This window comes from the organism of the source record quoted next, unplaced genomic scaffold (genome assembly GCF_019419815.1).
Source record: "Pyrus x bretschneideri cultivar Hongxiangsu unplaced genomic scaffold, Pyrus_bretschneideri_v1 Contig27, whole genome shotgun sequence".
Classification (NCBI taxonomy): Eukaryota; Viridiplantae; Streptophyta; class Magnoliopsida; order Rosales; family Rosaceae; genus Pyrus; species Pyrus x bretschneideri.
In genome coordinates this window covers 4466663-4482198 of record NW_025999579.1, presented here as the reverse complement: position 1 = coordinate 4482198, position 15536 = coordinate 4466663, and the positions used below count along the sequence as shown (strand labels likewise).

The window sequence follows — 15536 nt, the reverse complement described above, 5'->3', positions numbered from 1 at the left end:
ATTCTCAAGTCTCTTGTATATTCATCATTTCAAATTGGACCATGAAACTTAATTAAAAAAAAAAAATAGATAACTTCTTTTGACTAAACAGACTTATCGGTAATCTAAATATTCCTGAATTACTTATTAGTTATGACAGAAAAGAGAAGGAAAAAAATGCTATTGTAATGGAGGAGGATTTTCTACCCTCCTATTCTCATCTCTTTCCATCTCCTTCTCTCACACATTGTTTTTTATCTTATTATCTCTATAAAAAAAATTAATATAAGATGTTGACGTAACTTAAACGTGACCGTTCAAATAGGAGAGCATGAAAGGGTAGAGAGATTAGGAAAGTAGAGAATCATCTTCCTGTTGTAATTGGTGTGAATTCAGATAAGATTAAATGAAAATTTGAGAAATAATTCTGCAGCATGTGGTTCTTGTGCTCTTACAGCACTTGCTGAATTTGGTTTGTTTATTAGAGCAACTTTATCCTTAAAAAATACGCTGGCATTCAGCTCATTTAATCCATTCAATGAACAGTGATTGACCTCAATGAACAGTTAATTGGCCAAATGCATCTTCATCCCTAAAAAATACGTTGGCACAAATACATCTCCATCCCTACAAAATGCGGTGGCACCCACCCATTTTAAATATTATTAATTTTTTTATAAAATATTAAAAAAAAAAATTTAATTTTGGATAAGATTTTTAACCAATCTTGTCACGCCACATGTCATTATCTGAAAGTACTATTTTCAATAAGATTTTCAACCAATTCTAACACGCCACGTGTCACTATCTATTTACAATAATTTAGCCAAGATTTCGATCAGATTTTCAACCAATCTTGTCATGCCACGTGTCATTATCCGAATGTACTATTTTGTGGATAAATTTCCGATAAGATTTCAACCAATCCCGAAGCACCACGTCTCACTATCTATTTACAATAATTTAGCCAAGATTTTGATAAGATTTTCAACCAATCACATAATGTCACGTGACATTGTCCAGAACCTCATCCTTTCTTTTTTTGTCCATATAAACCTACATCCATCCTCATTCATATACCAAACTCAATACTTATGTTTTAGCTCAGACTCTTTCTTCATCATTTTTAAATCTTGAGTTCTTACAATGTCTTCTTCAAGGAGATTGTATGAAATCCATGAGCAACAGAAAAAATTGTTGGCACAACAGGAAGAATTGTTCAATCTAGAGGAAGGTGGAGATGAAGCTTTCACAATGGAAGAGGATGAGGATGATGAACATAGAAACCAGAGAGTCTCACATTCCAGTCGTGCCATGGAAGCTGTGGATCAGATATCCAAACCCAAACGTGCCGCAAACTTGGATAGAAAGAGTGAAAGACGAGGTAAGATCTCTTGGAAGATTATTTTATCCCCAACTTTTTATTCCCTAAATCATATTTTTAGACGTCGTTTTATAATGCAACAAAGATTGTTCGATAAAATCATGAGTGCTATTTGCAACCATGATCCATACTTTGTGCAAAAAAAAATGTCTTTCATGTTCTAGGTCTTCTTCCTGAGCAAAAAGTTATTGTTGTCTTACGGATGCTTGCATATGGAGCATCTGTAGATTAAGTGGATGAGATAGCGATGATGGGAAAATCAACTGTTTTGGAGTCCTTGATGTGGTTTTGTTCCGCAATCAAAGCCCTGCACACCAATGAGTACCTCTGGAAACCCACGCCAAGGGATCTGCGAAGGCTTCTGAAGAAGGGTGAGATGTGAGACTTTCCTGGCATGATTGGAAGTATCGACTGTATGCACTGGACCTGGAAAAACTATCCAAGTGCGTGGCAATGAGCTTATGTCGACAGAAAATGAGCCAAAAGTATCATTTTGGAAGCGGTAATTTCATTTGATACATGGATTTTGCATGTTTTTTTTGGTGTTCCAGCAGCTCAAAATGACCTTAATATCGTGGCCCAATCTCCAGTGTTCAACGAGATGCTGCAAAGAAAAACACCGAGAGTTACATAATGGATGAATGGCCATAAATATGAAGGAGCATACTACCTAGCAGACGACATTTACCCAAGGTGCACAACGTTTATCAAAACAGTGCCACATGCACAAAGTGAAAAAGAAAAACGGCTTCACAAAATATCAAGAGGAGTGTAGGAAGGATGTGGAGCGTTATTTTGATATCCTGAAGCTCGTTAGGTGATTGTCAGGATTGCTGCAAGAATGTTTGATGTCGAGGCTCTTCGATCCATCATGATGACATGTATCATTCTCCACAACATGATTGTGTAAGATGAGTATGATTATGATGTTGTCGATGAATACGAGCCAGACATGATGAAACTCAAGAACACATATCTATTGTGCTCATGATCGCACCGAAGATCTCGTGCAACACGAGCCATTGGAACGGGATGGACGTTACAATCAATTGATCGTTGAGCGATACACTTCAATGAAACTACCATACTGGCACTTAAGCCGTCAAACTGACTTGATTAAGCACCAGTGGGGATTGCAACAAGGTGAAGATTAAAAGGAGCTTGTGGTGGAAGAATAAAGTTCTTAGCTTATTTTGTGTGTTTTTTTAGTTTATTTGGTGAGTTTATGTAATTTTATTTCATGTGTTTTTTTTTAAGTTTATTTGGTGAGTTTATGTAATTTTATTTGGTACTAAAAATAAATAAGAAATTACATAAAGTACATAAAAAATAAATAAGAAATTACATAAAGTACTAAAAATAAATAAGAAATTACATAAAGTACTAAATATAAAGATGAAATTAAATTAGTTAGGAAATAAATAAGAAATTATACGAAGTTTAAGGAGTTAGAATCTTCATTGCTAGGATCTATGTAGCTAGAACCCCCTCGACTTGTTTCCTCGTCTCTTGCACGCCTCATTTCGCACCATGTCTTTTTTTTCCGATGTCCAAAAATATTTAGAATTCGGAGACATTTCTTCTAGAGGCTTGTTCATAGTGTCACGGTCTGCTTGAGCCATCATTTCTTCTCTAAGCATCTGGCTTTCTCGATTAAGTATTTCTCTTTGTCTCTCATTAGCTGTATCACTTCTCTCAATAGCTGCTAAGATTGCTTCCATAGTCGCAGCTTTTGCCTCATCTCTAGCCGTTTCTCGTGCCATGTTTAGTTCACCTTGGCGAGCAAGTTCGTCCATATATTTTGTGTAGTCATTTTTGGAAGAACTCCCTTTTTTCTTTGCCGCCTTTTTACCTTGAGGCCTTAGGGACCGATGAGTCGGCTACATCTCCAGCACTTCTTCAGGCGTCCCTTCCCTCTCTTCAAATGTGCCGCCTTCCTGTGTGGCAATGTCTGCTTTTGGCGAACAGTGTAGAGGGATGCCGTGCATGACAACTTCTGGGCCAGTTGGCACAAGTTTGTATTTGGGACTATCTTTGATAACATCCCAACATTCCCATTTGGTGAATGATTTGTTGTTGTTCTTCACATTGTAGAATGGTTGTACTTGTAGTGTCTATAAAATGTGGGATAAGACAATATTATAAAATGCGGGTGTAACACAAATAAATAAATTAAAATATTGATGTGGGTGAAATACATATAAATAAAAATATTGTCAACTGATCCGCTAAACTTCTCCTACTACTCAGATTAATGGGCGCATGAGATAGAGTGTTTTTCCAACAAGTAAAGGATATCTTGAGTTTTTTTCCAATGACCTTGAAGACCTTGACTACTTCTTGTGCGATCTCCAAGCTTATCGCAAAACGCTTCCGTAATTCTACTCCACATTTCTCACAAGTCCATCTCATTACCTGTAAGAGGGTCATGAGTAATTTGAACCCAGTATTGACACAACGTAACATCTTCGATGAGCTTCCACGTAGTCATTTTTTCCATAAAAAAGTATATGAAAACTTTGGTTGAAAGTGTTGAAAATATTGAAATGTGGTGTACGGTGGAAGATGATGGTTAGGTATTTATAGAAAAAAATTTTTTTTATTTTTATTTCTTCTGTATTTTCAAACAATTTTTAATAATTTTTTGTTAATTTTTATTAAGTTATTTAATCTGGACCGTTGATCTAAGGATCAGACGACCCAAAACGCGCCACGTCACTAGCCGTTGGATTTGAATTTCAAGTTTTTTTTACCGTTGGAAATCCAATTGTCCAAAAAACTAGTCGTTGGAAATCCAATAGCCAGAACGAGCCACATGGCATCCTGTCAATCCCCTCTGTTGCGCCTACACATGCGAGCCTCGCCCCATTTTTCTTGTCGGTAACGCGCGGCCACTCACATGTGTTTCCCATGTGCCTGGTGCAAAAAAAATCTGGACTGGCCTATAACATCATGCTGACGCCAGTGTGACGTCACATGGCCCAACACGTTTTGGGCCAGCCTAGAAGCTGGCTTAAGCTAGGTGCCAACCTATTAGGCTCGACTGGAGTGTTTTTGGGGGGTGCCGACCTTTTTTTTAGACTTTAGACCAACCTATATGGTTGGCCTGGAGTTGCTCTTAAATGGTCAATACTTTGGAATTCATCCAAAAAATGGACAAAGCCAATGATGTGGTTTTAAGTTTTTAACTAGCTACAATTTTTTTGTTACAAACGATATATTTACTCTAAGCTACGCTAATAAAAGTAAGAACAAATTGATCCGAAACACAATAAATCGAAGAGAAAAATCTTATCCGCCGGACGAATCACCGGTTCAATATCTATTTCACCCAGAACAGATCAAATTTATTGCAATATTTACTAAGGAAGACGATGCATATTGATTAGATGGGTCCAATCCTGCAATCCATATATGAATGTCGCGATCATGGATTCATGGGTAGCTGACGCCTAAGGTCAAGCATGTCAAAACCTCCTATGCCGACAATTTGTCATATTGCTAAATTCATAGGCCTCCAAGAGACAAATGGTAACATGTAATAACTGTTGGAATTGACAGTCTAACTAACAGCATCCTCAATCTTGATGATTAACCCTAATTCTTAGAGGGAGATGTTAGGATCCATTACGGATGTAGAACTAAGTTTATTTTGATCATTCATGTCAGTGAAACACACGAAATATGACATAATGATCTACCCATTTGCATGTACAATAGTAACGATATGCATCTATAGCTAATGTAATCACATGTGCGAAGGTTGTTTCTTACCATTCTTGTTAGTTTAATCTAAACACTATAATATGAGTTATACAAGTAATTAAGGGCCACATGTATACACCAATCTAATGTGTAATCATATTAGGCTCAAAGTCTCTGAAGTTTGTGTGTGATTATAACAAAGTCACATAATGTTATTAATTAGTTTATGCGTTAATTATACTGGAAATAATAAATTGGTTTATACTTCAAAATGTGACATTAATATATATTCATGTTATAACATGAGTGAATTCAGTAAACTCACCTAACGATATTAGGGGTACTCCGAAAAATTGCCGTTACCATACTTTCTTTTAAAGTGGGATTACCAATCATAATTAAAGTTAGAAGATTCCTATCTACACCTAGTTATTTTGAAATTAACCATGAAGATATGAATTTTCAGGGCACTAGATTGTGGGAGGCAGAAAGGTATGGGACCTTTACCCTGGTGCTTTGGTTCTCTTTCTAGGGAAGCAATGGTGCTTGTCACTTTCAAATGGTCCTCCCGACTCCTTATCACTGTTTGCCAATTATACTCTATTCTTTGAATTCTCTCTTCTTTTCACAAATGACCCTCCACTCACTCGCACTCCCAACAACATCTGCAGCAACCAGTTGAGACTTGAGAATATATATATATTGGTCCATCTAAGCCACGCTCATTAAAAAGCAAAACCTCCACATTCTAGATTATAATTAAGTTGTTCCCATGCCCCTCCTTTTGTAAAGCTGGCCTTTCAGAATAGATTCCAGACCCACAATAATATTGAGATACACACACACGCGCGCATATGTGAAAGGAATACTGTTTTTTAATTTTTACATGGTTGAATATTTTGAAGTAATCGAAAAGGTTATAAGATCTCTTAGGATGGATTATATTATATAATTTTAGGGTTCGTGATTTGTGCTGATAATTCATAAAGTTATTGTCATTTCATGGCATAAATTATATAAAACTGTAACTTTTTTTTTTCAGGTGCATAATACTATGTCACTTGACTTGGAGTGAAAGGCTGCCATTGCGATGCTTTATGAAAGAGAGCACCGACTGGCAAAAGGAAAAGATTAATCACCATGTAATTTTTGGTAGAGCTAGCTAAGCTCGGATTATGCTGGGATTTGCTCTAAATCTTCAAGCCTGGTGTGACTGGGATGATGTGAAATTGCATTCATCATCTGCTGTTTGTATAGTTTGTAGCAGAAGGCACGCACCAGCTGGTAGATTCTCTTGTGAATTGTGAACATGTCGTTTCTAAAGAATGAAAGAACAAAATAATATAATCATAATTATTCAATGATTAAGAATGCAGGTTAAGAGAAGGGAATCTTATATTTTGCACCATTTTGGGTTCAGTTTGAGAATCCCTATTTTTCCAAATATTGGCAAATATGTAGAACTCTAAAGTTACAAATTCTTATATCTTAACCTCTTCATCTGTCTGGTTGTCAAGTTAACTTTTATTTTGTTATCATAGCACTTGGTAAGTTCATTGTTTGTTTAAATAGATGCCCAATTGATAAATGAATCATAAGAAAATCCTAACCTTCTAAATATGAAAAATCACCACCTAACATGCATCAACGTAGCATTCATGTTAGCAAAAGATATATTGATTTGAGATTTAGACGTGCATTTCGGACAATAGCACATCAATTTGTACCTTGAATATTGTTTTTTGATCAGCGTAACTTGAATGGTGTGTGTTTAAAGTTTGTTCTTTTGAAATATATGAACCAAAACTTTACAAACCGAAAAAACCCCATTACCAAATTCACCAAATTTCTTGACCTAACCCATCATAAAACAGTCCATTTTAGCTCAGGAGACATTTATAGTGCATATGGTACAAGCACTAGCTAGGGTAGGAGTACTGAATGCGAGGCCTGCTTAGCAAGCCCGAGTATCTTGTCTTAAAACAGTGGTGCCTGCATAATATAATGCAGGTGTAAGCTATAGTCCCACTATATATATACCTTTGCAGTATCTTGAAGGTTGAAGATGGTGATAGGTCATACAATTCATAATCTGATATCAATGTGTGGAGAGTCTGGAGACCATGTGATGTTTATCTTGTATGGGAGCTATTACTATTCTACACTATATATGTATATATAGATATGTGTGTGTGTGTGAAAGAAAAAGCTGAAATTATTTGCCTTTTTTCAAAAGCAAAACACTTTAAACCTTCAAAGGTACGATGGAATTATACAATGTAGGGACTTTTACAGTCACATGGGTAGCCACCATCCCACAAAATGCTAGAATTTATTTGGTTTTTATTTTTTATTGTATTAAAATTTTGAAAAAAAATGTGGGTTTGTCGTTTGGAGGTCAAAAAGTTTTCTTGTCATCATGATTTTCCCAGAAAGAAATGAAAGACCTAATTTATTCTTCAGAGAAAGGTGGTCTGAGAGACTGGAAGGTGCTCAAGAACTCAAGTACTAAAACAACTATCAGTCGCTAAACTTGACATTTTGAAGATAATAATCATGCTAATCGGGGAAAACGGATACCCTTGGTCATATATAGGTACAATTTCTCAGTTGTGCTTTATTGACAAACTAAAAAGGATGCTACGTAAGGGACTTGTAGTTCAAAGTAGTTAAAAGCGTTTGCTTATGCACTCTAATCGCGTGTTTGAATCTCCTCCCCCAAAATCTGTTGCATTAAAAGAAAAAACGGATGCTCGGATATGTGAAAATCAAATTGTTACACGTAATATTCACTTTAACTTTTATCTTTGTTCATTGGCATATTTGAAGCTTAAGTGATTAAGAACTTTTACCTCTACATCTAAAAGCTTGTCGCTGCACATAAGATTAGTCACTCCCAACTTTTATCTTTGTTCCGAAATTCCGGCCCTTCATTTCACATTATGGAAGAACATATTCTGAAGACTGATCAATTTGTATAGTCATTGTAAGTGGTATTAAGGAAGGAAATATGTTTCTCTCAGGAAAAAAAAAAAAGGAAGGAAATATGCATATGTGCAAAGTGCATATGAATTATTGATTGATCGAAAAGTGATGGATCGATCGAAAATGATGGTTCAATCTGTTTCAACCTAGATGCTCATGAATTTCTTCCTCATTCAACGGTGGATTGTTTCACAAGCAAAGCACAATCCTCTCCTTTCATGTTTCTAGACGCTAAAAAGAAGAAGCATCTTCACATTCTCCCATAATTCTCTTTTTATCTCCACAATTAAACTTTAATCTAATAAAGCAACAATGAAACTGATTGATTGTTTGTACTGCTTTGAACAACCGTATATCTTAATTCGCTCCGCTCTCATGTTCGTAATGGCTTCCCTAGAGGCTTCTCGTTGTAATTAACTGTTTTTCGCGTAAAAGAAATTAACCCTATATCTCAATTGATCTTATTACAAAAAGAAACTTTCGATTGTTGATGGCAATGAGGGAAGGCATAAGATCAGCTGCAGAGGCATCTTGCAATGGGATCGTTCGCCGGATGGTAAGCCTTCCGAGAAGCCTTATGGGAGGATTTTCGAGAGCAATGGGGCACGGCAGACACCTTATAGGAATAGGATCAGGAAGAAGAACTCAAACCCTACCATCAAACTTTCCAATGCATTATCGAGAAGAGCCTCTAATCCTTCCAGAAGTATCGGTCTCTTTTCTAACTAGCTTCGAGCAGCAGTATGGCGCCATGCATCCATTCTTTTACGCATGCCGGTTTATGGAAGCCCTAAAGATTGCTGAGGATGAGCACAAGTTCTTGTTCTTGTATCTCCACTCACCGGAACACCCTTTCACACCTTCTTTCTGTAAGGAGACGCTGTCTTCAGAGGCGGTGGTGCAGTTTCTTGATGCTAACTTTGTTTCCTGGGGAGCAATTGCAGATAGAGATGAAGGTCTACAAATGAGTGCAACTCTTCGCCCGGCTTGCTTTCCATTCTGTGCTGTTATAGCTCCTGTTGCTGGTGATAACATAGCAGTGATGCAGCAGGTTAACTGAAACCTAAACTTGAAGGATTTTAATTAGCACCTTCATAAATGAATCATCTATTAGTTCTAAATTTATTGTTGAATGCCAAAAATTTCATCCATCAATGATTGTATTAACAAAACTTCTCTTGAGATGTTATTGTGTTAGTATTCCAAGCCAATCACTTACTGTCATGTGAATAAAGTTAAAACATATCATATATAGTGCATGATTGACTTGAGATACCGCCACAGTGGCACTCCCTTTGTAGGTGAGTCTCTTCAGTAACAACAACAGTTTCAGCTTCCAATCCTAACGATAAGGGTACTATCTTCAACTTTCTTTATTCTCTTATTCGTTATTTCTTTGTCCATGTTTAGATGGAAGGGCCAATTTCCCCAACCGAGCTGGTGGGGATTCTGCAGCGGACGCTAGAGGAACAAGGGCTGGCGTTTCGCAGTTTGAAGGCCAAGAATGCAGAAAAAATAATAGCAGACCGCCGTCTGAGGGAAGAACAAGATGCAGCATATCTTGCAGCTATACAAATAGACAAGGTTTGTTTACACTTCGTTTTGTAATAAAGGAAATTTTTTAGCGACACCCCTGAACTTAAGGCCTTACTTTTATTTTCGACTTGATCCTTCGTTCAAGCGGGGAAACTAATAGAAAAATGTGATACATTTTACGACATAAGAAAAATTGACACGTTTTAAAATTTAATGGAGCTCAAAACCAATTAGAAGGTCGAGAGAAACTCATACTCTTGCCTACTTGCAGGAAAAGGAGAGACTAAAGAATGTACCTCCACCTGTTCGACCTCAAAAACCAGCAGAAGCCCCAAACAAAGCAAATCATGAGAGGCTTCAAAACCATTCTGCCCAAAAACAGCATGGAAAAACTAGAGAGGCTTCTATTGATCCTCAAGATCCTCAGGCTGCCCGGATACTGATCAGATTTCCAAATGGCGAAAGACGAGAGCAATGCTTCTTGTGCACAGACAAACTGCAGGCGGTTTACAGATACATAGATTCATTGGGTGTTCCTGGTATAGGAGGAAACTACAGATTGGTGTCAAGCTTCCCAAGAAAAGTGTATGGAGTTGATCAAATGGGGATCACACTCAAGGATGCTGGCCTGCATCCTAGAGCAAGCCTATTTCTTGAACTTGTGTGACATCAAATTACGTTAAGTAATTAATTGTATAAAAAACTTAGGCAGATTGTTCTGAGCTAGCAATTTCAAATTGGCCCCAACTGTTTAAAACATTCTACAGAATTATTTAATGTTTTGAAAATTAGACATATGTTAGATCACTAATGTTAAATGACGTGGACAAATATTGAAGAAAATTTTGCACTTAAGTCATCTATGGAGCTTTGAATCCTCAAATCGAGCACTTTTAGCTAAAGCAAATTTAGGTTTCAACAGGCGAATGAGAGTCAATTTAGTGATTTAGAGCTCCAAAAGATGACGATTAGTGAAAAAACAGCTTTAGTATTTAACATTTATGACCTACTAGATGTCCAATATTAAAAAGTTACGTAGTTATTTAGGATGTTTTAAATAATTAAGGTTAATTTGAAATCATTCCTAAATTAGGTAGTTATCCGTACTTCACCATTAATACTGTTAACTTTTTTTTTTTGTTTAAACTCAAGCCTCGTTTGGCAGGTCATATAAGGGATCGGATAAGACTAATAATACAAACACGGTCGTTTTATGTCCTCTTGTATTAAATAGTCACCGAATTAATTTAACTAGTCTGCTTATTTAGTCGGGTATACACCTTCTTAATAAACCCTTCTAAAAGGAATGGGTTATTAGTCTGACTCCCCTTCCTCTCTCTCGCACTTCGTTCTCCACGACACCTCCTCTTGCCATCGTCGTTCTCACCGTCATCCCTCTCATTGTCGTTGTTCTCCTATAGTTGTCGTCATTCTTCCCATTGCCTTATCTCGTTGTCGTTGATCTCGTTGTCACCATTCTCCTCATCGCCTTCTTTCGCCATCGTTGCTCTCCTCATCGCGCCAAGCACCGTACAAAGAGAGTTTCATTCTCATTCACAACAGTTGAATTCGAATTGGGTTTTTCTGATCTGTTCTGGGTTTATTTTGGAATCTTGGTTGAGAATTTGAATTGGATTCTCCCCATTGAATTTGAATTGGATAATTTTGCTGCTTCTGATATGATCTGGGTTTATTTTGGAATCTTGGTTGAGAATGATGATAGAATTTGGAAATTAGGAAAATTTTCATCTGGGCAATCTTTAATTTGCTTTTTATTTTGAAGTTTAGGATTTGAAAAGTATTTGGGTTTTTAGATAATTACATTGAATTCATATTCGATACAGTATGAATAATATGGTTATTAGTCCGATACTGTATCAAACGTCCAATTAATTTAGTTAGTATTATCCAGTGACTATTTATCCTATCCGACAAAAATAATCAATACAGCTCGAGCTGCTAAACAAGGCCTCGTTATATTGTTAACTATTGAACCAAAATTGACATCCTTTGTAAAATAAATCTTCTTATTCACCAAATCAAAATTCAATCTTGTTTTTTCCGATCTTTCAAGAAAATATCAATTGGAGCAAGTGGGTAGGATCTGTTGTTTAGAAGGGCAGAACCGACATTGTACATTTCTCACAATTCGTATATTATCCCCAAGGTCGTTGTCTCTCTTTAATATATCAATTGGCGCCACCGTGAGCTGCTTAAGACAGCGGCCTCATCGTCCTCTTACCGAAACCGCGATCGGATTCAGCGGTTTCGGACCACTAATCGGAGAAATGGAGCTCCGAAGTATCTGTAATCCTCTGCGTCATCTTTCTGTGCTCTCCAATTGTTCCCATCAAATTAAATCGTCCCGAATTCGCAGCTTCTCAGTTCGGAGCTGCCGCTTAGACCCCAATGAATCACACAAGGTAAGTCCACCTGCAATTCCCACTGACTCGGATTCTGTTTGGTTTCTGAGAAAATGTGAGAATGTGACTGAGAAAGTTGTAAACTATGGTTGTTAGATATGCCAGCTGAGTTTTGAAGTTTGTATATTTAGTTCACATTTTGTGGAGAAGAAAGATTGGATTTTTGTACACCTACCAGTAACACTAACTTTGCATCTGTTTGGATACTCGGAAAATGTGGAAAGTGACTGAGAAAATTGTGAATTATGATTCCTAGATGTACAAGTTTGAATTTTGAAGTTTGAGTTTTTAAATTCACATGTTGAGGAGCATAAAGATTTAATTTTTTATGTTTCTTAATCTTCCTCAAATTGGGTTGCTTACATTGTACCTTGGTCTCTGCAATCTGTTTGGATATGCAAGTTTGAATTTTGATGTTTCTCAGTCTTGTTGGTTTGGTTTTTCTTACTTTGTATTCTGAATTGCTGATAAAAAAATTCGTGGTTGTTCTTATCTTGTGTGCTTTACGAAGTTGCAGCTGGTTTTGGAAGTGAAGGAGAAGCTTGAGAAAGATTATCAGAGTCTTCCTGTAGGGAAAAATGGAAGAGATGATGAAGATATGATCCTATGGTTTCTCAAGGACCGCAAGTTTTCAGTCAAAGATGCTGTCGAAAGATTGAATAAAGCAATCGTATCCTTCACGAGCTTGATCAATTGCATAATTTGCGTTAGTTGTTGCTTGAACATGTTTAGTCTCTTACATTTTACGTTGGAAATTTCTTTCCTTTCAGATTCTTTCCGCCTTTAAAGCCGGAAAGGGTTAATGTAATTACGATTACAGTTCCTTTTTCGGTATTTCCCTAATCCTGTGATAGAAATGGCGTCGAGAATTCAGAGTGTCAGAATTGTCTCAAGATTCGGTGAAGGGTATAGCCAAAACTGGAAAAGCTTATGTACACGACTTTTTTGATGTTAACGGCAGACCCGTTCTCATAGTGGATGTTTCTAAGCATCTTCCTGCTGTAAGTTTTATTCTTTTTGCCATGTCCGACTCCATACCATATAATCTTAATATTCTTGAGGTGTAACATACCAATTTAATCAACAAAATAGTGTTACACCGTTTCGAATTGTGATCAATTTTTTGCTACCTTTGGCTTAGATCAAGTTTTGTATGGTACATTGGTAACTGTACAAAAAGTTCCACAGGTGCATGATCCTGCTGAGAATGAGAAGCTCTGCGTGTTTTTGATTGAGAAGGCGTTGAGTGCCCTTCCAGAAGGGAGCAAAGAAATACTAGGAATCTTTGATCTACGAGGGTTCGGTAGAGAAAATGCAGATTTAGATTTCATAACATTTTTGGTAAGCTTTACGAGCTACCTGCCGATTGTTACCTTGATTAATTACTATAAAGGAATTAGCGTTTTTTCTTGTTGCTGCTTCTGCTTGTCATACATCATAATTGAAGAAGTTCTTTGGCCTGCTAATCATATTTTCTTGATTAGTTAGATATTAACTGTCAAGACGATTATATGATGGCCATTGTAAGTTGATTCCTTCTCTCTTGCAGTTTGATGTTTTCTACTACTATTATCCAAAGCGATTGGGCCAAGTCCTCTTCGTGGAAGCTCCATTTATATTCAAGCCAATTTGGCAGCTCGCCAAACCGTTGTTAAAATCTTATTCTTCGCTGGTATGTATTGCAATCAAAGATGAATATTACATACCATATTGTTCAAAAAAAAAAAAAAAATCTACATCTGTTCAAAAGGAAATTTCATACTGTGTTCTGTACTCGAACGACATTTGAATTTGATACCTTTAGTATGTGCATATCTTGTTAGGAGGAGGAGGATACACGACAGAGTTCTTAAAATTTTTGCTTTAAGAAACTTCTCCACCTATTTGCGTAAGAGAAAAACAAAAAGGAGAATAAGTAAAAAACCGACGTAGCATTACAAACCAGAAGCATGCTTAGCCTCAAACATCCTTACTCCGTGACCTTAGGCAAACTATTGGAAGTTTTCTACTAGAGTTCTTAAATTTTTTCTTCAATGCAGCCTCCCTACCGTAAACTTTCTGCAGTCTTCCTACCGTAAACTTTCTAGTGTTCTTAAGTTACGAAAGTGATTAGGTGTCTACTGTAAATCTGATGAAGCCTCTGTGACATCCCACATCGCCCAGGGGAGTGATCCTTAAATGTATATTCCCATCTCTACCTAGCACGAGGCCTTTTGGGAGCTCACTGGCTTCGGGTTCCACGGGAACTCCGAAGTTAAGCGAGAAGGGGGCTAGAGCAATCTCATGATGGGTGACCCACTGGGAAGTTGCTCGTGAGTTCCCAAAAACAAAACCATGAGGGAATGGTAAGCCCAAAGCGGACAATATCGTGCTACGGTGGTGGAGCGGGCCCGGAAAGTGATCCGCCCCCCAGGCCGGGATGTGACAATTTGGTATCAGAGCCTAACCCTGGCCGTGGTGTGCCGACGAGGACGTCGGGCCCCTAAGGGGGGTGGATTGTGACATCTCACATCGCCCAGGGGAGTGATCCTTAAATGTATATTCCCATCTCTACCTAGCACGAGGCCTTTTGGGAGCTCACTGGTTTCGGATTCCACGGGAACTCCGAAGTTAAGCGAGAAGGGGGCTAGAGCAATCCTATGATGGGTGACCCACTGGGAAGTTGCTCGTGAATTCCCAAAAACAAAACCGTGAGGGAATGGTAAGCCCAAACGGACAATATCGTGCTACGGTGGTGGAGCGGATCCAGGAAGTGATCCGCCCCCCCGGGCCGGGATGTGACAGCCTCCCTACCGTAAACTTTCTGCAGTCTTCCAACCGTAAACTTTCTGGAGTTCTTAAGTTACGAAAGTGATTAGGTGTCTATTGTAAATCTGATGGAGCCTCCCTACCGTAAACTTTCTGCAGTCCCAACCTTCATGCTTAAAGCTTTTTGGGCTATCTTTGGTGTTTTTTTTCTTGCAAGCTATTGTTATTTGTCCACCTTCATCTCATTTGAAGTATTTGTCTTTTGAAGGTGAGGTTTTGCTCCGTGGAGACCGTCAGAAAGGAGTATTTTACAGAAGTGACGGTGCCTGCTAAATTTAGAGACTGAGAAATGTTACTCTCAAGTTTTGACTTGATGCACTATAGTTCATTTTTTTTGTACAAAAATATATGGCTTTCAATATAACAAATTTCACTCGACAAGAAGTGTCGTGCTTTTGAGTTTCGGTATTTAGCAAAAGCGTCGTGCCTTTGGCTATGGATATTATTTGTTTTGAGTTCCCTCAACCTGAGCGTAACTCAAATGGTTATGAATATATTTGCAGTAAAGATTTTGAGTTCGATTTCACCCTTACTTTTGCTTATATTGAAAGAAAAAGCAAAAAAAGTCACCTAACTTTCTTACTCTATTTGTGAAAGCATTATTCCCATGATACTGACCCTCCATTCAATTTCCTGAAACGAAAGCAATTTGGATAAGGACATTCTTAACCCCCCATTAGTCCTATGATCTTACACCTAAATCTCACTACCATAAA

General features: G+C 37.6%; 2 protein-coding genes across 3 annotated transcripts; both read left to right on the top strand.

Moving 5' to 3' along the window:
* The first annotated feature begins 7910 nt into the window (after window positions 1-7910).
* LOC103952987 (plant UBX domain-containing protein 10-like) lies at window positions 7911-10384 on the top strand. Its single transcript, XM_048587608.1, has 3 exons — window positions 7911-9104; window positions 9464-9637; window positions 9861-10384. Exons 1-3 carry the CDS (start codon window positions 8544-8546, stop codon window positions 10254-10256), a joined length of 1131 nt encoding a protein of 376 aa, XP_048443565.1. The 5' UTR covers window positions 7911-8543; the 3' UTR covers window positions 10257-10384.
* A 1176-nt stretch (window positions 10385-11560) lies between these two features.
* Window positions 11561-15279, top strand: LOC103952988 (motile sperm domain-containing protein 2). 2 transcript variants are annotated; one of them, XM_048587609.1, is made up of 6 exons: window positions 11561-12012; window positions 12524-12682; window positions 12867-13013; window positions 13201-13353; window positions 13562-13684; window positions 15029-15279. In XM_048587609.1, the coding sequence occupies exons 1-6, from the start codon at window positions 11878-11880 to the stop codon at window positions 15104-15106; spliced, it is 795 nt and encodes a 264-aa protein (XP_048443566.1). In that variant the 5' UTR covers window positions 11561-11877; the 3' UTR covers window positions 15107-15279. The 2 variants fall into 2 exon arrangements, with proteins under 2 accessions (XP_048443566.1, XP_048443567.1); XM_048587610.1 differs by having other exon boundaries at window positions 11565-12012; window positions 12530-12682.
* Window positions 15280-15536: the final 257 nt, after the last annotated feature.

Bases quoted from the DNA above. Each gene is read 5' to 3' on its own strand.
- LOC103952988 (XM_048587609.1), top strand. From the start codon at position 11,878: ATGGAGCTCCGAAGTATCTGTAATCCTCTGCGTCATCTTTCTGTGCTC. The intron at 12,013-12,523 runs GTAAGTCCACCT...TGCTTTACGAAG, and splicing joins ACCCCAATGAATCACACAAG to TTGCAGCTGGTTTTGGAAGT. The intron at 13,354-13,561 runs GTAAGCTTTACG...TCTCTCTTGCAG, and splicing joins TAGATTTCATAACATTTTTG to TTTGATGTTTTCTACTACTA.
- LOC103952987 (XM_048587608.1), top strand. From the start codon at position 8,544: ATGGCAATGAGGGAAGGCATAAGATCAGCTGCAGAGGCATCTTGCAAT. The intron at 9,105-9,463 runs GTTAACTGAAAC...GTCCATGTTTAG, and splicing joins ACATAGCAGTGATGCAGCAG to ATGGAAGGGCCAATTTCCCC. The intron at 9,638-9,860 runs GTTTGTTTACAC...GCCTACTTGCAG, and splicing joins CAGCTATACAAATAGACAAG to GAAAAGGAGAGACTAAAGAA.